The following is a 20,522-nucleotide window of genomic DNA, read 5'->3' as shown; positions in this document are numbered from 1 at the left end:
GCGAGCGCGCCGGTGTCGTCTTCTTGCTCGGGGTCAGCGTGCCGCGGGGGGACGGCGCTTGCCTCCGTCTCGAACGCGAGGTCGACGTCCGGCGTGCCTTCCGTCGGGGCGTCGGGGGCGTCGATTCGCTCGACGGCCGGCAAAGCGTGGCCTCCCGTCTGGCCTTGACGGCTCCGCCTCCTCCTCCGTTGGCGGGGGAGAGAACAGAGCGAGCCCGAATGTTGCTCTTCCACCACGCGGGGAAGATGTCGTCGATTCCGCCGCCGGCGGGCGGGTTGTCGGCCGCTATTGTCGTAGTCGCGTGGCGGTGGAAGAAGTGTCATGTCGTAGCTGCCGTCGAAGGACATGAACTCAAGAGTCCCGAAACGAAGCACCGTCCCGGGCCGGAGAGGTTGCTGGAGACTGCCCATCTGGAGCTTGACGGGGAGCTGTTCGTCAGCACGCAGCAGGCCCCTACCTGGCGCGCCAACTGTCGGCGTTTCGAGACAGGGGGGTCCCTAAGCCGACGAGTGAGTGTGCTGCGTGCCCCAGCCCAGATGGGTCGAGCGCGTGGGCGAGCGCGAAGGGGGGAGAGGCGAGGCGGCCGGAGCCGAGCGTGAGAGAGGTGGAAGTCCCGCGGCCTTCGTGTTCGTCCCGCGCCCAGGTCAGGTGCGCTTGCAGTAGGGGGGTTACAAGCGTCCACGCGGGTGAGGGAAGCGAGCGGCCCCAAGAGAGCGCCTGTCCCGTCCTCGGTCCCGCGCGGCCAACCTTCTCTGAGAAGGCCCTGGTCCTTCCTTTTATAGTCGTAAGGAGAGGATCCAGGTGTACAATGGGGATGTAGCGGAGTGCTACGTGTCTAGCGGAGGGAGAGCTAGCGCCCTAGGTACATGCCAACGTGGCAGCCGAAGAGATCTGGGCACCCTGCTGGCGTGATGTCGTGGCTGTCGGAGGTGCGGCGGAGCCTGATGGAGGGACAGCTGTTGGAGCGGTCGAGTCCCTGCTGACGTTGTCCTGCTTCCGTAAGAGAGCTGGGGGCCGCCGTCGTCATAGAGCTTGTGGAGCGCCATCATTGCCTCTCTGGCGGAGATGGTCGGATGAGACGTCGGTCTTGTTCTCCGTGACCTGAGTCGATTCGGGGTGGGATGATGATGGCGCCTCCTGTTGACGTGGCGGTCTGTGCCCTAGGCAGGGCGACGTGGGGTTTCCTCCGAAGCCGAGGTTGAGTCTGCTTTCTGTTGCCGTGGCCGAGCCCGAGCCAAGGGGTCGGGCGAGGCGGAAGTTGTTCGGCCGAGGCCAGGGCGGAGTCCGGGCCCTGGGGTCGGGCGAGGCGGAGTTTCGTCGTCTTCCGGGTCTTAGCCCGAGTCCGAGCCCTGGGGTCGGGCGGAGCGGAGTTCGCCGTCTTCTGGGTCTTAGCCCGAGTCCGAGCCCTGGGGTCGGGCGGAGCGGAGTTCGCCGTCTTCCGGGTCTTAGCCCGAGTCCGAGCCCTGGGGTCGGGCGGAGCGGAGTTCGCCGTCTTCCGGGTCTTAGCCCGTGTCCGAGCCCTGGGGTCGGGCGGAGCGGAGTTCGCCGTCTTCCGGGTCTTAGCCCGAGTCCGAGCCCTGGGGTCGGGCGGAGCGGAGTTTACTGTGGCGCCTTTGGCAAGACCTGACTGCCTGTCAGACTTACTCTGTCGAGTGGCACTGCAGTCGGAGTGGCGCAGGCGGCGCTGTTCTTCTGTCAGACTGGCCAGTGGAGCGGTGGAGTGACGGCGGTCACCTCGGCTCTGCCGGGGGCGCGTGTCAGGATAGAGGTGTCAGGCCACCTTTGCGTTAAATGCCCCTGCAATTTGGTCAGTCGGTGTGGTGATTTAGTCAAGGTTGCTTCTGAGCGAAGCCAAGGCCTTGGGCGAGCCGGTGATGTGTCCGCCATAAAAAGGGGGCCTCGGGCGAGACGGAAGTCTCTCGAGGTCGGCTGCCTTTGGCCGAGGCTAGGCTCGGGTGAAGCGTGATCGAGTCACTCGTGTGGACTGATCCCCGACTTAATCGTCCCCATCAGGCCTTTGCAGCTTTATGCTGATGGGGGTTACCAGCTGAGAATTAGGCGCCTTGAGGGTACCCCTAATTATGGTCCCCGACAACACTCTATAATTGTGTTTCATCCCTCATTGTTTTGTGTATGGTGTTGATTGTTCTCTCTCTCTAAATATGTTGCAAAATGACATATCAAGTCAATGTTAATATCACAAAACTCATGCACATATTTAGGGGGAGCTACACATATACAAATGCTTTTATCTCGCAATTACTTGTAATTTTTAATTTTTATCTCTACTCTAGTTTGTTTTGGCATCAATCACCAAAAAGGGGGAGATTGTAAGTGCAATCAACCCTAATTGAGGGTTTTGGTGATTAAATGACAAAACAAACAGAGATTCTAACAAGTTTGCTCCTAGCATGTACACAGTAATTCTACAGACAGGAGAAGCACAGATCTTACGAGCATAAAAATAGAAAGCACAGCGGATTTAAAATTCCACATCAAATGGCGTGCTCCAAGTGCTTAGAAACATCGGTGGTGCTCAATTATAATTCTTGAGTCATAGGAATCGCCGTGCAATTAAGAGGGACCCGCGATGGTTAAGTATGTTATGCAATGAGCTAAGTTCAAAATCCTTTGAAAACATCTTCGAGAACATTTTTCCAGATCATGAATGCCCTTGAGAAAAACAAATTTTACTTCCCACAAAAACTCCACTTTTGTTCTCTTCAAAATACTCAAAATTTGGTTTCAGCCCTGGAAACCGATTCAACCGGTCCTGAAACCGGTTCAACCGGTTTTGGGACTGCTCCTCTGCCATCCCTGCTCTGACCTGTCTGACAGTCAGAGCTGTCAGAAAAGTCGCTGCAGATCTTTTGGGAAAACCGGTTCAACCGGATTTTCCCCCTACTCAATCGGTTTTGAATCTGGTCGAGTCTCCGGCTGAGTAGGTTAGTGAACCGGGATCTCCCTGGTAGAAACCGGTTCAACCGGTCTGAAAACCGGTTCAACCGGTTTTTACTCCTTTTCTCCCAACGGCTGCCAGCTTTTGGGGGATCTTTTATATACCCCCACACTCTCTCTCTCATTTACTTCTGCCTCTCCCACGAAATCTTGGCTGACCAAACTCCCAACAAGTGCATTCATTCCAGCTTTCACACTCGCAATCGCATCTTCTTCAATCATTTGAAGGACCCTTGGTGTGTGGTGAACTCGATCGAACACGCTGTTAATTTCATCTCGATTCTCCTATTCTCTTTGTTCTTGAGCTCGTTGCAAACTTAACCTTGTATGGATTTGTTACTCTTGGAACCTCGTGTTCCTTGACGGTTAGAGGTTGCTTGGGAGTCTCCAAATTTGCGGACGACCTCAAGAAGTTTGTATCACCCGCTCTTTGAGCTTATTTGAGAAGAGATTGCCTTGACCTTTGTGGTCGGCTTGTGGAGGATTAGGGTTGGAAAAGACCCGGCCCTTTGTGGGCTCCTCAACGAGGAGTAGGACACCTTTGTGGTGGTTGCCGAACCTCGGGTTATATTGCGTGTTCTTGTGTGTTCTTGTTAAGCGCTTTAAATTCGTTGGTTGGTTCATATTATCCATTCGAGTAGATTTTGTGTAGGGCAAGTCTTTAGCTAAATTCTTCACTACTTCGTATTTGTTTAACAGATTATCTAATCTAAGTTGAGCAGGTTCAAACTTGTTCAATTGTAATCAAAATCAACTGAACCGGTTTGCACCAGTGCAACTTTAATTTAACCTATTTCGAAGTTTTTAGTGAAAAAATTTATGTGTAGCCTATTCACCCCCCTCTAGGCTACTTTCATATTGCAAATGCTACTCCACAATAGTTGCAATTTGTTTGCATCCTGTAGAACAACACACAATCATGAGTTTGCAATTAGAGGATACCCCTAGTTGCAATCAACAAGCAACAAACGTTGCAACTGGAGCACAAACACACCATGCAATGGTAATCAATGAGTAAAAACAGAGACTCAAGTTTGCAATTAGAGGATACACCTAGTTGCAATCAACAAGCAACAAACGTTGCAACTGGAGCACAAACACACCATGCAATGGTAATCAATGAGTAAAAATAGAGACTCAAGTTTGCAATTAGAGGATACACCTAGTTGCAATTAACAAGCAACAAACGTTGCAACAGAAAATCAACAAACCACGCAGTTGCAATCATTAGTTGCAACCAATATTGAACAAACGACGGTGGAGCAACAATTTTTGCTTGTTTTTTTCTTACCGGATGGAACAGCTGGGCTGCATCAGGAGTGACCAACGATCCAGGTGGAATTGAAGGCGGTGGCGTCAGCAACGTCTTGTGATGCAAGGGATCACCTGATCCACCGCGTACACCCGCCTCCCGCTGTCGCAATCAGAGACGGCAATATCGGATCAACCCCTCCAGCCACAACAATCTCCAAGGATTTAGGGGAGGAGCATCGATGCGATTCAATGTGCGGCAGCGACGGTGGGACCATGGATCTAGGGTTAGAGGATCGGAGGAAGAAGGAGGAAACGGCGGCGGCGCGGGGACATGGATGCGCGCGGCGGCTGCGGGGGGCAGGGAGGCGCGCGAACAGGACGTGCTGAGGCGTGCTCGAGGTGTATTTATATATTACGCCTGGGTGTATTCAATATAGAGAATACACCTGGGTGCATTTTAGCAGCGCCTTATATATATATATATATATATATATATATATATATATATATATATATATATATATATATATATATATATATATATACTCTAGAGAGCGAATCTCATTTTATATCTTTAGCTATCGACAAAGCTGAAATAGAAGATACTATTTAGATATGTAAGGAAAGAAGCTATTAGATATTTTTTTTTTACCAAAAACTCTATTTTACCAAGGTTGTTTAGTACTGGCCAAGAGTAGCTGAGAGGGTTCATTAGTGGAACATGCACTTTGAGAGAAAAACATCAACGCAGTCTTCATTCTAAATTATAAAATATTTTGGTTTTTCTATATATACATTATTCTATCGTAGATTTGGATATAGTTTATGTGTAGTGTGTAGCAAAATCTATATATTTAGATCGCTTTCATTAGTTTAACCATCCTATCTTCTATCATATATCATATTTTAAACTTTACTATATAATAATGTAGTTTATAGTGTAAAATAGTATCTTGCACAATTATATGCACGATTTGCTGGAGAAGGTCAAAATATTTTATAGTTTGGATTGAAGGAAGTATAATACACCGTGAGCCCGTCCAGCGCGATCATGATACCGGGCACCCCAAATGACCAGCACCACCAGCAATCCTTCAGCATGGCAGCAGCGATTAGAGAGCCAGATATGTTCCCCTCTTGCTCTTCCCGAACCAGTTGCCGACGACCGCAACCACTGACGGCCATCCGGACGACTGAAACAGGCCGGCCGGCCACCATCTGCACGCCCAGAGAGTAGTAGAAGCTGTGCACACTGAACCAGTAGCCAGCTCCAAAGGCGGCGGTGAACAGTCCGGCTCCTACCATTCCTACCCTACGGTCAGGAGGATCCTCAGGTCCACCGTGTGGCCCAAATGGCCAGCGAAGAACATGCCGATCGCATACACGCCAAGAAAGGCCAAGTCGATCTCGCCAAGCAACGCGGTGCCGCCGTCTTCAGCGTTGAACGGCGCCCAACCGCTAGAGAGAACCGCAGTGTTGTTCTCCGCACCTTCCAGATTTTGGAGATAGAGATGGTGGCTGGGCCAACGCGACATATGCCTAGAAGTTTGTCTTAGGATCGAGAACGCTCTTTACGATGCTTGTAGTCTTTCTGGTGGCATGGTAGCTGGCATATAATAGGAATGTCAGTGCTAGTACAAGGACCTGGTCATGACCTGAAGCCTGAAGGAGATGGGACTCCCTCGGACACACTCAAAGATAGGGTTGGAAACGAATGTCAGTGCTAGTGCATCCTACACTTTCTTCTCTCTGTGCCAGTTCGTGCCAAGATAGTTCAAGAAGATGGCCTTGTTATCTTCCCCGAAACAGAAATCTGAGAGAGAGTGGAGCAGAAAACTTTAGCAAAACCATATAAAAAATCAAAAACTTCCTAGGCTTGCTTGCTCATTAATGTCGAAGCCAATCTGGCTCCAGCCAGTCCAGCGAGCGAGCGCCCTCCACCATGGACACCCGTGTTCACCGCCGTGCCAGGTACAGTACAAGTGAGGCAGCACTCACCCACCCCTGCTTGTCGACGTCCCCTTCTTGCTCGTCGTCGTCATTCATCTCCACCTCGAGCACTGATAGATGTCAAAATTTCAAAGCGCACAACTAGATGATGTAAGCGGTCTCCATCTCCATCTCGAACACCTCGCTAATGGATCCATTAACGGAGGCAGTGTTTATAGTAGCAATGTCTTTATACTATTTCTAGCAACTTATCCCTCCCTATTTATTTATTTATTTATTCAAACTTCACTCCGAGAACATCAAAACAGCGCAAAACAATGATTTAAGTGACCATATGAAGGCGAACTACCGGACACGCGCGGTTTTATTAATAGTCTATTAATGCAGACAGTCATCTTATGTTGCTATCTCCATATTAATCAAATGATGGAGGCGGTAGTCATAAGACCGTTTTCAGTAGTTCACTTATATAATCAACCAAAATACTTTTTCTGCACTGATTTTGCACCGTTGACTATACTGTTTGCATAGTTGAGTTTGAATATGAGGATGATGATGGGTCAACTGCTGAAGACAGACTAAGGCACCCATTTCTATCAATGTGCTATTAAATGAGACAATCATCTATGTTAACCTTCAATCGATGCGACCACTTAGCTATGGGGGCTATCATTGATTATATTAACGGATGATCAAAGAATAGAACAAATTCGTAGCATCATAGACACTATCTGATCGAAAAGATCAGAGAATAAAGATCTTCAAAGAATGACCATAAATCTTTGAACATAATACGACGAATTTAACACGGCGATGAACATTAATTCTCTATTGAGATGCTGAGGTTCATTAGGATTACACAACCCTGATAATATAGGCTAGATTCATCTTTGTCAAGACGCTTGTCTTAACCATAGACGATACATCGCTAGCTCAACCAATCACCCTTTCAACAGATCTGAAGTGACATTTGGCTTCGAAAGGTGTCTTCCAAATTAGCAACTCTAAACTATGGTCAACTTGAGAAATGCTTTTTATTTTCTAACCCGTTGCTCGGTTCTGATGTCCATTTGACATAGTGCTTGCCTAGCTAGTCAAAGCGAAGGTGGTGCGAACAAACAGGTACACAATAAAAAGCAGCAAACTAAGCCCCTGTTTGTTTCGGCTTTTCGCAGCTTCTGGCTACCAAAAGCTGCTGCGGACTGCCAAACACTTAGCTTTTCAGCCAGTTTCTATAAAATTTGTTAGGGTAAAAACCATTCAAAATCAACCTAAACATATAATCGGTTGAGTTGTCGCAATAGTAGTAATCTGTCACTTTATAGATCCTAAGCCCCATGGACAACTTTATCTTACTCCGCACGTAATCCTAACGATACTCAGATTCTCTACACAGCCAGATTCTCCCCACAGCTAGATTCTCGGAAAAGCTGGTCAGAAAAAAGCTGAACCAAACAGGCCCAAAATACCGCAAAGTTTTAAAGATGTGAACCTTTTCTTTTGCCTGCAAATCATATCTCTTAGGGCTAGTTTGGGAACCTAATTTCCTCAATGGATTTTTATTTTCTAAAGGGAAATTAGTTTATTTTCTCTTGGAAAAATTGAAATCCTTTGAAAAAATGATGTTCTTAAACTAGCCCTTAGACAATTTTTTAACGTGTCAAGCACGGTGATGCTGTCATGGTCTTGGATCTAACAAATAAGGCACGGGAGTGAAAAGTAATTAGAAGGTACACATGACTCAAGGCCCAGACCTCTCCCCACCTATCCTCTATCTCATTTTATAGGGGAGGTGAGAGGGGGTTTATTATTTATTATGGTAGAGTTTGTATTACAAATTATATTCTAGTGTTATAAATGGTCCTTATAGGTCTTTTTTTTTGTCAAAAATAATCTTCAATAAGCTCCTCTTGAGGAGATTACAGGATTATCATAATCTAGGCTTCAAATCATATAATCTCTACATATAATCTAGTTGTTTGTTTGCCACCTAGAATATTCACAATGGATGATATAATCTATCCAGATTATAATCCGAAACAAACAAACCCTTAATCATTATTTACATCCACTTGACTATGTAATTAGATTCTAAACTTATAGATGGAAGTCCCTAACATAAAATACACTAAAACCATCAACACAGAACACAAAACATCCAGCATACATTAAATTATGTGATAATTTGTTAAAAGATGTTAGAAAGAGAAAAAAATAAAAAAGGAAAAAAGGATTGTATAAACTTTTATTTGGTGGCCCATCTAAAAGCCCATTAATTCAGCACAAGCCCAAGTTCCACCAGATCCACACCACACGTTTCTTTACCCTAACCTTTCCACTGCTCCATCTTCCTCGCAGCGCCGGCGATCCATCCTCCGCTCCCTCCCTTACTCGCGCTCGGCACGCAGGCGACGCCGGCGGTGGTCAGGCTCGGGCTCTAAGCGACGGCGTCAGTGTCTTCCCCTCCCACCTCTCGGCAGTCGCCTCGCGCCCTCGCCTCCGGTCCTCCACGCACCAGCCGGCTACTCTGCGTTCGTCTCTCTCTCTCTCTCTCTCCTACCACCTCCGGTGGATCATCAACGTCGCTCGGCTGCGCCGCGCGCGGCCTGTGGACAGCTGGAGCCAGCAGCCGCTGCTCCACCAAGGCGGTCGCGCCGCTTTGGGAGCGCTTGTGCCCCAAAGCGAATCGTTAACCGTCCTATCAGTGCCGGTTTTTGGAACCCTGCTAGCGATGCACCTTATTACAATAGCTGACACCCTCTATCCTGCTGTTACATATTAGGCTGAGCTGATTGTCCCATTCAATAAAGAAAGCGAAGGGCATAGATACCAGAAGCAACACTGAGCCCATCTTGCTTGGAATTCTATCTGCTGTTGGAACAACTTACACCAATATCATGGTGAGTTCATTTCCTCTCCTGCTGAGTATATTATGCCAAGTCAACATTCAGTTTTGTGATTCCAAACTTTCTATTCCATTGGCATTTGTTTTTTAATCATGCGGTGCCACTTTGCAGGCAAACCTTGCTGATTCTTTTCTAGCGGATCTTGATGAACTGTCAGACAATGAAGGCTATCCTGTGAGTTATTTTCTATGTAACTGTACTTTTAACGGGTTCACTAGGATTTTTGCTGACCTGCTGTAAAAATTTTCAGGAAGAAGACAATGCTGAGGCAGCGGGTAGGGATGACGACGAAGATGATGATATGCCTGACCTTGAGTCTCTTAATTATGATGACCTTGATAGTGTCTCAAAGTTGCAAAAGACACAACGCTATAATGATATAATGCAAGTATGTAATGCAACCCAACCCCAATTTCTTGAGCATGCTTAGTATTTTATATAAATTTGGCTTTCATTTATTTATTGCGAAAGTAGAAACTGCATTAATTTGGTTGTAGGGAAAATGAACAATGATCTTAGGTTGAGCAGTGCTTTGCACTAGGGAAAATGAACAATTATCTTAGGTTGTACATTTTTTACATCTTTGGCATATATCTTATCCAAACATCGATGCATGTGTCTTTAAATATCTGTAACTATACTGAATGCTAAACTGGTAGATATGATCCTGTTAGTATCTTTGGCATTAGACCTCTCCATTGTTTGTTTGCAGAAAGTTGAAAATGCACTTCAGAAAGGTACTGATTTCTCTAATCAAGGTTCCATCCTGGAGGAGGATCCAGAGTACCAGCTTATTGTTGACTGCAATGCTTTATCAGTAGATATTGAGAATGAAATAATCATAATCCATAATTTCATACGGGACAAGTATAGGTTGAAGTTTCCTGAACTGGAGTCCCTTGTTCATCACCCAATCGATTATGCCCGTGTTGTCAAGAAGATTGGAAACGAGATGGATTTAACACTAGTAGATCTGGAAGGACTTTTACCTTCTGCAATTATAATGGTTGTCTCAGTGACAGCATCAACAACAAGTGGGAAGCCTCTTTCTGAAGACAATTTGGAAAAAACCACTGAAGCATGTGACAGAGCCCTTACCCTTGATGCGTCAAAGAAGAAAGTGCTTGATTTTGTAGAGAGCAGAATGGGGTACATTGCACCAAACCTTTCTGCAATTGTTGGCAGTGCTGTTGCTTCCAAACTGATGGGTACTGCAGGTGGTCTGGGAGCACTTGCAAAAATGCCTGCTTGTAATGTTCAGTTACTCGGTGCAAAGAGGAAAAATCTTGCTGGATTTTCTACTGCCACTTCTCAGTTTCGTGTTGGCTATCTTGAACAAACTGAAGTATTTCAGAGCACCCCTCCACCTTTAAGGACTCGCGCCTGCAGACTTATTGCTGCAAAATCAACTCTGGCAGCAAGGATTGATTCAATTAGAGGTGATCCAACTGGAAAAGCTGGACGGAACTTGTTAGAAGAAATTCGTAAGAAGATTGAGAAGTGGCAAGAACCGCCTCCTGCGAAGCTTCCAAAGCCACTCCCAGTTCCGGACTCTGAGCCTAAAAAGAAGAGAGGGGGCCGTCGTCTTCGAAAGATGAAAGAAAGGTAAGCTAGCCTAAGCTTCCTGGAACAGAAATATGTGCTGAACAATTGTTGTTAATTTTTTTTATTTATTCAATTGTTATTTTCCCATGTGAACTTGTTTCTGCAGATATGCGCAGACTGATATGATGAAGCTTGCAAATCGAATGCAGTTTGGGATTCCGGAGGAGAGCTCACTAGGTCAGTAGCATTGTTATGACACTTCTGGTTGTGTAATTTCTGCATGTCTTACACTTAGAACAATTGTCCTTGTGACACAATAACATTTTCCTATCATCAGGTGATGGCTTGGGGGAAGGTTATGGCATGCTTGGACAAGCAGGGAGTGGCAAGCTACGTGTCTCAGCTGGACAAAGCAAACTTGCTGCTAAAGTGGCGAAAAAGTATGTTATATATTTTTTCTTTCTCCAGTATAATATTTGGATACCGTTTTCGTAACCCCTACATGAGATGTAGTCTAGTGCAAAATATCCTGTCCAATTTTCTGTTTTAAGTTTGCAAGGCAAAAAATAGCGAACACATTTGATGTCAGGTGTCCTCCATTGCAAGATACGATGGGACACCATAAGAAAAGGAAAAAAATAGATTTCTACATGTTATAGGCTGATTCACAAAGCTTGATTTTTCAATGTATTGCGTCATCCCATCCTAATCGTCAATTGGTTCTTTGCACACATTACTGCATGCTTGTCGTGTATCAGGCATCATAATTACTGCAAATCAGTTGCATTATTCTAACAGTGCTCATCATTGTGTGCTCTTGTAAATGTTGTATTACTTAACTGCACAACGGTGTTTGTATTTGGAATATATGTCCTTCACAATGTCCTATGTTGTAACCTCACTTCAATTGTATACTGCCTTATGATGTCAGGTTCAAGGAGAAGAGCTATGGTAGCAGTGGTGCAACATCAGGATTGACATCCAGTTTGGCATTTACACCAGTTCAGGTGGGACTCGTTCCTTGAGTTGGCCGCATGTCTTGTTGAGGGTCTGTTTGCCCATGTTTTAGGACACACTGAAAAGATAGGGCAACAAATTTTCATGTTCCATCTTGGCTCACTGCTGGATTGCGCCCATATCAGTTTATACCTTGAAGTCTCTAGTTAACCTGTCATTTAACTATAATTAATTATATGCTGAATACCTTGCATTTTCCCTTTTATTGAAGTCAGGCGCTGTGTAATCTTATAGGCACCATATTATGTAGCATGACTTTGTTTAATCGCTAGGTCACACTATGTTTGAGTGCATTTTAACATCTTTATTCACATTTGGTAGCCCACTTTTGTTTAATTTCTAACAATAAGTGAACAAAAGGTCCCTGCTGATATAAGAGTATTTCTCTTGTCTGATGTTCATTCTCCCTCGTGCAATGCAGGGAATAGAGTTGTCAAATCCACAGGTCCAAGGAAACCTTCTCGGAGGCGGAACTCAAAGTACTTACTTTTCCGAGACCGGCACATTTTCAAAGATCAGGAGGACGCAATAGAATCCTCTTTGCAACCATCACATCTCATTTGCACTGCATTTGTTGATATCCTTGGGATGCACTGTAGAAAATTCAAAAGTCAATCTTGCAATGTTCCAGAGACTTTAGAATGGCAATTCACAGTTAACAGTGATGCTTCGAGCACTTAATCCCAGGATATTTGCGACCGAACCTGACTTTTGAGAATTCTGATGTCCATAGTCTATATTGCCTCGTGTACAAGTTCAAGCGAACAATTTTTATCTCATGGTTACTACTAGATGAGATTGGTTCACGGGTCTGGCATCTGAATCTGATTTGTCGGTGTGCGTAAGAGCTTCCGCTGTGTACTATGCTCCCTCTGTTTTTCTAATCTAGGCACGTGAATTATGCATAGAAAAGAAGAGATGAAGATAGTTGAGTTGCATAGAAAAAGGGTAGGATGCGTAGAAAAAATAGTTAATATCTCCAGATACAGAAGCCTGATCGATACGGTTCCGGTTTAATTAGTTGTGGGATTTTATTTAGTTTAGTTTGATAAAATATTTAGGTCGATCGGAGTTATTGGTTTTGAACAATCTCGTTTTTTAGTAATGAAAGAGTTGATCAAGTTGAGCCATACTCTTGTTTTGTCAATATCTCTAGATTTGGAAGTTTGATCGACATGATTCTAATTAGATTAGTTGCGTAATTCTATCTAGTTTAGTCTGAAAAACTTTTAGGTAGATCGGATTTACGGATTTGAACGATTGTGTTTTTACTAACGAAACATAGTTGATCAATGCTTATCATACTCTCACAACTGTCGTTGGTTAATATCTCAAGATTCGAAAGTCTTATTGATGTCATTTTAGTTACATTAGTTGCGTAATTTTACCTATTTTGGTTAAAATTTTAGGTGGATCGAAGTCACAGATGTTGAACGATCTTGTTTTTACTAATGAAACATAGTTTTGCCTAGTTTCAAAAAATGTGAATTAATTTGATTTTATAATTTGGTGTTATATTTGTTTTTAACTTTTCTCAATTATTCATCTCCTTTGATTATCTGTCCTCTTGATCCGACAAGTTGTACTAGAGCATGTTTTATTTTTTAATTAATCATAACTGGTGATTAAAATAAATAGCAATGGATTGGCACTAGTAGAAAAAGGCTCAAAGCCTGCGGGGACGATATATTTTTACAGACGGATTCGGTTATCCACCGACTGTGCTATTTCTAGTGGCGGTTCCTTAAGAAAACCGCCACTAGAAATCGTATTTCTACTGGCGGTTCCTTAAGAAAACCGCCACTACAAACCGCCAGTAGAAATCCATGATTTGTAGTGGCGGTTTTCTTAAGGAACCGCCACTAGAAATCATTTTTATCCTTAATTTTTCGAGTTTTTCAAACGGCCTCGTATGACAAAACCACCAAAATAAAAGTTGTAGATCTCTAAAAGTTATGAAACTTTGTAGTTGACAACTTTTTTATTTGAACTCATTTCGGTTCTCAAAAATTGAATCTAAGTATGTCAAATTTAAAATTCAAATTTTGCAAACTACCTCGGATAAAAAAAGTGTCAAAATAAAAGTTGTAGAACTTCAAAAGTTATTTATCTTTGTAGTTGACAACTTTTTTATTTTTACCCGCTTGTAAAAATGATGATTTCTACTGGCCCCTAGCACTGGCGGTTACGAAAAACACCACTATAAATAGGTTTACAACCGCCACTATAGAACTTCTCTGTACTAGTGTGGTATTTCATAAAACATATGTTTCTATGGCGTTGATTTTTGTTCTGAAGGCGGATAGCGATCTATATCCACGCACAATGCAGCTCATTGTATTGGGAAAATGCGGTTACTCCTTTTCAAGTTCCTGATCAAGTTAACGACACTAATAAGATAAATATGGATAACAATTAACAATAGCAAGGCAAGACATTTAATCATCCAAAGCATTGTGAGGAGTGATTTTGATCGCATGGTGCATCTCAAGTCGACATATGATCTATGAAAAGTACTTTGTGGTCATGAAGGTTCTAGCAAAATAAAAGAGGTATGCGAAGACATGTTTAAAAAAGAGTATATGTGTTCTGAGATGAAATCTAATGAATTATTAGATGATTTATTTGCATGCTTTCATAAAATTCTTAGCAATTTACATGTTGTTGATATTGAAAATGCTAGACAATACTTGACGCATTAGACACGTCTATTTGGGACATAAAAATAACTTCAATTAGAAAATCCAACATTATCAGTACTCTTCCTTTAGATGTGCTTTATTCTAAATTTAAAATTCATGAGTTAGATATTATTGCTAGGAAGCATGGTTCAAAGTCGCTTGCATTGACCTCATAATCTAGCAAGTCACATGATAATAATTTCTTGACTAGCTATGCTTTGTCTTTTTTTTTTGTCTTTACTAACCGATGAACAACTATAACAACTCCCACAACATACTTTGATCCATCTATTTACTCTACTCGCTTTACTAAAGGTTTACAGAATGTGAGATCAAGGAAGAGATGGATTTCTAATCCTCAAAGGTGTTTTAAGCATGACTCACTAAGTCATATCCAAAGCGTGACTCACTAAGTCATATCCAAAGTGCCCAAAATTCCTAGCAAGAAGGAATTTAAAATGATAAGAAAAGGTGCACAATCAAGAGCAAGAACATGAATTTTTTAAACCGCAAGATAGTACATTAAGTTCTTTCAATGTTTGAGCAAGTTAACATAGGTGATGTTGATTCATAGAACAACAATGAAGACAAATCATAGAAAGCCAAGAAACTACATGATTTAACAAGACTATGTCTAATGGTTAGTAATAAGAGCTTCTCTAATAATAACCTCGACAACGACAATAAGGTAGAATATTCTACGATGACTTAGCTAATGTTGTTGAAAAGCTCGATACTTTATTAGAAAAAATAAAAATATTAAGCATCATGATGTTTTGGTTGAATCTTTGCATGCTAAAATTTCTAGATTTAGGGCCTGTTTGTTTTAGCTTATAGATTATATAATATGTTTAGATTATAATCTACATCTTGTTGTTTGGTAGTTTAGATTATACAAATGTAGATTATTCACAAAGACAACAGTACCCTTGTTTGTTTATTTGATATTTAGTACAATTATGACATTCTATCGATATGTACATCTTATTTGTCTAGAAGAAAATACCTATAAATAAAATTACATTCTCCTAGCAAACTCTGGCAAATGGTATTTCACACCTTTGTATGGAGCTAGATAACCCTTCTGATTTAGATATCTAGAGTCAAAAAGGTAAAATTTTCCTACAATTTTATTTCAAACATAAATTTTAAAAACTCCATTTTTAAAAATGATAAATAAAACATGTGCTAGCGACAATTAAAAAGATTGGCAGCGAGAGGAACAATGGAGAATCTGATAGTGTATTCTTAGGTGAGGAAAGAAGGATGTCATATACTGTAATTTCTATTTACATAACCATGGGTAGTGGGGTTTTTTTTGCCAAAAATAATCTCAAATAAGCTACTCTTGAGGAGATTATGATATTATCATAATCTGGGCTTTAGATTATATAATCTGGACCTATAATCTAGGTGTTTGTTTACCTACTGGATTATTTGTGTTGGATTATATAATCTGGAGAGATTATAACCCGAAACAAATAGGGCCTTAAAACCTTAATACATATTGATGAATCAATGCAAACAATATAATGTGATTTATGCTAAATTTACTTCTCTAAGAGATGTGCATGTTTCAACTTTAGAGGAACATAAGATAGAAAAGGAGAAAAATGAAAGCCAGGTTTGTATAAAAGATGCTAATGATAGAGATGATCAGGTGAAAGATATTTTTTTCTACTTATAAGGTTCTTTCTTGCTCTAAACATGTGAATAATTATTGTGATAATTGTTCCATTTTTGAAATGTATTGAATATTTGCAAGATAAGATGGAACTACAAGTTTGAATCAAAATTTAGAACAAAATACTAGTTCTTAAAATTTCAAAATAGGTTTAGACTTTGATCCTTATACACATTCCATGACTCATGCTCACAAAACTGTTAAATATCTTGGTAATAGAAAGTTCAAAAATTATGAAAACCCTAAAAAGGATGTTTTTAAATATGCTGAAATAATATCATCTACTGGCACAATGAATGAAATTAAGGCTTCTACTTCTCATAATAATTACAAAGTTAAATTTACTTGCACTCATTGTGGTAGAGATAGACATAAGGTAGAGTTTTGCTTTAAACTAGCCAATCAACAACGAAAAGAAAGAGCTAAGGCTAGATCTAATTTTAATAATACACACTTTGTTCATCATAAGGATGTGTCGTCTGATTTGGTGTATAGAGTAGAGCAAACACATTTTGTTGCTATAAGTATGAGTAATTCTAACTATGAATTTATGCATAAAAATACTCTCATGCTTTCAATAGTGTGACTCAATACTGGAGTGTTATATTTCTAACCCCGGTGTTGAGTCTCTGACATCTCTTTCTATGTAGGCTTCTTGCATAAGGAAGGAGAGCATATGATTAGTGGATTCTGGATGCTCATGTCATATGACTGGTAAGAAAAATTAGTTCTCCTTTCTTATTAGTGTCTTTAGTGCTAAAAGAGTTACTTTAGAGATGCGTCTACTCTATTGCGGTAAAAGGTATAATGATGGTAAGTGATAAGGCTATGGTCAACGATGTGGTTCTTGTTAAAGACTTGAAATTTAACTTGTTTTCTATTTCACAAATGATTGATGGAGATTTTGAAGTATGTTTTAAGAAAAATCAATGTAAGGTGTTAGCTACCATTTCCAATTCTTTCTTAAGCTTCTCATTTTCTAATTTGATTTTCTCAATCTTATCAAGAAGCTTGCTATCTTCCACTTGCTTGCTTTTGGGTTTAGCTTTTTGCTAAAAGTTCTCAATCAAATTATCACATGAAATTTCTACATCAATCTTAACAATTTGGTTAGAAGGCTTACGTGTTTCAATAGATAAAAGCTCTTAAGCAGTAACAAGATTGTCATGATCAACTTTGATATGAGTGTAGTCTTACTTTAAAGAACTAAGTCTATCATTAGGCTCCCTATTCATTTCATCAAGTCTATCATACTTTTTTATATATCTAATGGAGAACTTAATCTCTTTAGCATTAGATGACATACCTTAATTTTCATCTTTTAATTCATCACTAGCTTTTACCACTATATCATACTTAGCAATTAAAGACTTACTCTCATTTTTATTTTTTAGTTTTTAGTTCTTGTTTTTCTAATGACTTGAGTATATTTTTAGCAACTCAACTAATTCATCATATGACGATAAACAAAATTCCTCATCAATATCGCTATCACTACTATCATCATCATTTTATACCTTGCATTCACCCTTGGTGAAAGTCGCCTAGAGGGAGGGGGTGAATAGGGCGAAACTGAAATTTACAAACTTAATCACAACTACAAGCCGGGTTAGCGTTAGAAATATAAACGAGTCCGAGAGAGAGGGCGCAAAACAAATCGTGAGCGAATAAAGAGCGAGACACGATGATTTGTTTTACCGAGGTTTGGTTCTTGCAAACCTACTCCCCGTTGAGGTGGTCACAAAGACCGGGTCTCTTTCAACCCTTTCCCTCTCTCAAACGGTCCCTCGGACCGAGTGAGCTTCTCTTCTCAATCAAATGGGAACCAAACTTCCCGCAAGGACCACCACACAATTGGTGTCTCTTGCCTTGATTACAATAGAGATGATCGCAAGAAAGAATGAGAAAAAGAAGCAATCCAAGCGCAAGAGCTCAAAAGAACACAACAAATCTCTCTCACTAATCACTAAACCCTTGTGTGAAATTGGGAGAGGATTTGATCATTTTGGTGTGTCTTGTATTGAATGCTTAGCTCTTATAAGTAGTTGAAAGGTGGAAAACTTGGATGACTTGAATGTGGGGTGGTTGGGGGTATTTATAACCCCAACCACCAAACTAGCCGTTTGGTTAAGGCTGCTGTCGACGGGCGCACCGAACAGTCCGGTGCGCCAGCCACGTCGCCCGGCCGTTAGGGTTCGACCGTTGGAGCTCTGACTGGTGGGGTCGCCTGGCTGTCCGATGGTGCACCGGACAGGTACTGTAGACTGTCCGGTGCGCCTCCCACGCGTGCTCTGACTCTGGCGCGCACTGTAGCGCATTAAATGCCTCTACAGGTGACCGTTGGCGCCGTAGTAGCCGTTGCTCCGCTGTCACACCGGACAGTCCGGTGTGCACCGGACACTGTCCGGTGACTCACCTGACAGTCCGGTGAATTTTAGCGGAGCGGATTCCCGAAGCTGGCGAGTTTAGAGTCGCTCTTCCTTGGAGCACCGGACAGTCCGGTGAATTATAGCAGAGCGCCTCTGAGAATTCCCGAAGGTGTTGAGTTCAGCTTGAAGTCCCCTGGTGCACCGGACACTGTCCGGTGGCACACCGGACAGTCCGGTGCGCCAGACCAGGGCACACTTCGGTTATCCCTTGCTCTTTTTGTTGAACCATTTTCTTGGTCTTTTTATTGGATTTTTGTGAACCTTTGGCACCTGTATAACTTATAGACTGGAGCAAACTAGTTAGTCCAATTATTTGTGTTGGGCAATTCAACCACCAAAATCAATTAGGAAATAGGTGTAAGCCTAATTCCCTTTCAATCTCCCCTTTTTGCTGATTGATGCCAACACAAACCAAAGCAAGTATAGAAGTGCATAATTGAACTAGTTTGCATGATGTAAGTGCAAACGGTACTTAGAATTTGAGCCAATAAAACTACTTATAAGATGTGCATGGATTGTTTCTTTATTTTTAACATTTTGGACCACGCTTGCACCACATGTTTTGTTTTTGCAAATTCTTTTGTAAATTATTTTTAAAGTTCTTTTGCAAATAGTCAAAGTTAAATGAATAAGATTTTACGAAGCATTTTCAAGATTTGAAATTTTCTCTCCTTGTTTCAAATGATTTTCCTTTGACTAAACAAAACTCCCCCTTAATAAATTCTCCTCTTAGTGTTCAAGAGGGTTTTAAGATATCAATTTTGAAAGTACTACTCTCTCCCCCTTTTGAACACAATAAGATATCAATTTGAAAATCATAAGTTTTAAAATTTAGTGGTGGTGCGGTAGTGGTGGTGCGGTCCTTTTGCTTTGCGCTAATACTTTCTCCCCCTTTGGCATGAATCGCCAAAAACGGATACTTTGAGTGAAATATAAGCCCTTGAAACTACTTACTCCCCCTTTGGTAAATAACATATGAGTGAAGATTATACCAACGTTGGAGAGTTGCTCGGAGTGACGGCGAAGGATGAGTTATGTAGTGGAAGCCTTTGTATTCGCCGAAGACTCCAATTCCCTTTCAATACACCTATGACTTGGTTTGAAATTTACTTGAAAACACATTAGTCATAGCATATATAAAAGAGACATGATCAAAGGTATACTTATGAGCTATGTGTGCAAGACATCAAAAGAAATTCCTAGAATCAAGAATATTTAGCTCATGCCTAAGTTTGTTAAAAGTTTGTTCATCTAGTGGCTTGGTAAAGATATCGACTAATTGATCTTTAGTGTTAATATATGCAATCTCGATATCTCCCTTTCGTTGGTGATCCCTTAGAAAATGATACCGAATGGCTATGTGTTTAGTGCGGCTATGCTCAACGGGATTATCCGCCATGCGGATTGCACTCTCATTATCACATAGAAGAGGAACTTTGGTTAATTTGTAACCATAGTCCCTAAGGGTTTGCCTCATCCAAAGTAATTGCGCGCAACAATGGCCTGCGGCAATATACTCGGCTTCGGCGGTAGAAAGAGCTATGGAATTTTGCTTCTTTGAAGCCCAAGACACCAAGGATCTTCCCAAGAACTGGCAAGTCCCCGATGTGCTCTTTCTATTAATTTTACACCCCGCCCAATCGGCATCCGAATAACCAATTAAATCAAATGTGGATCCCCTAGGATACCAAAGCCCAAACTTAGGAGTATGAACTAGATATCTCAAGATTCGTTTTACGGCCGTAAGGTGAGCTTCCTTAGGGTCGGCTTGGAATCTTGCACACATGCATACGGAAAGCATAATGTCCGGTCGAGATGCACATAAGTAGAGTAAAGAGCCTATCATCGACCGATATACCTTTTGATCGACGGATTTACCTCCCGTGTCGAGGTCGAGATGCCCATTGGTTCCCATGGGTGTCTTGATGGGCTTGGCATCCTTCATCCCAAACTTGTTTAGAATGTCTTGAATATACTTCGTTTGGCTAATGAAGGTGCCCTCTTGGAGTTGCTTCACTTGAAATCCCAAGAAGTACTTCAACTCCCCCATCATAGACATCTCGAATTTCTTTGTCATGATCCTACTAAATTCCTCACA

At 42.0% G+C, this 20,522-nt stretch overlaps 1 protein-coding gene and 1 pseudogene across 2 annotated transcripts; one reads left to right on the top strand and one right to left on the bottom strand.

Annotated features, from left to right (window-relative positions):
- Positions 1–5,199: 5,199 nt before the first annotated feature.
- Positions 5,200–6,258, bottom strand: LOC103648458 (putative glycerol-3-phosphate transporter 1; annotated as a pseudogene).
- Positions 6,259–8,457: 2,199 nt separating this feature from the next.
- On the top strand, positions 8,458–12,436 carry LOC100194058 (pre-mRNA processing ribonucleoprotein binding region-containing protein). 2 transcript variants are annotated; one of them, XM_008669034.3, is made up of 9 exons: positions 8,458–8,693; positions 8,945–9,062; positions 9,180–9,242; positions 9,319–9,456; positions 9,781–10,673; positions 10,780–10,850; positions 10,951–11,053; positions 11,545–11,620; positions 12,052–12,436. In XM_008669034.3, the coding sequence occupies exons 2-9, from the start codon at positions 9,060–9,062 to the stop codon at positions 12,160–12,162; spliced, it is 1,458 nt and encodes a 485-aa protein (XP_008667256.1). In that variant the 5' UTR covers positions 8,458–8,693; positions 8,945–9,059; the 3' UTR covers positions 12,163–12,436. The 2 variants fall into 2 exon arrangements, with proteins under 2 accessions (XP_008667256.1, NP_001132587.1); NM_001139115.2 differs by having other exon boundaries at positions 8,538–8,611; positions 12,052–12,396.
- The last annotated feature ends 8,086 nt before the right edge of the window (positions 12,437–20,522 follow it).

Source organism: Zea mays, chromosome 2 (assembly GCF_902167145.1).
Source record: "Zea mays cultivar B73 chromosome 2, Zm-B73-REFERENCE-NAM-5.0, whole genome shotgun sequence".
NCBI lineage: Eukaryota > Viridiplantae > Streptophyta > Magnoliopsida > Poales > Poaceae > Zea > Zea mays.
Note: the sequence above shows the minus strand (reverse complement) of the source record. Positions and strands in the feature narration are given on the sequence as shown.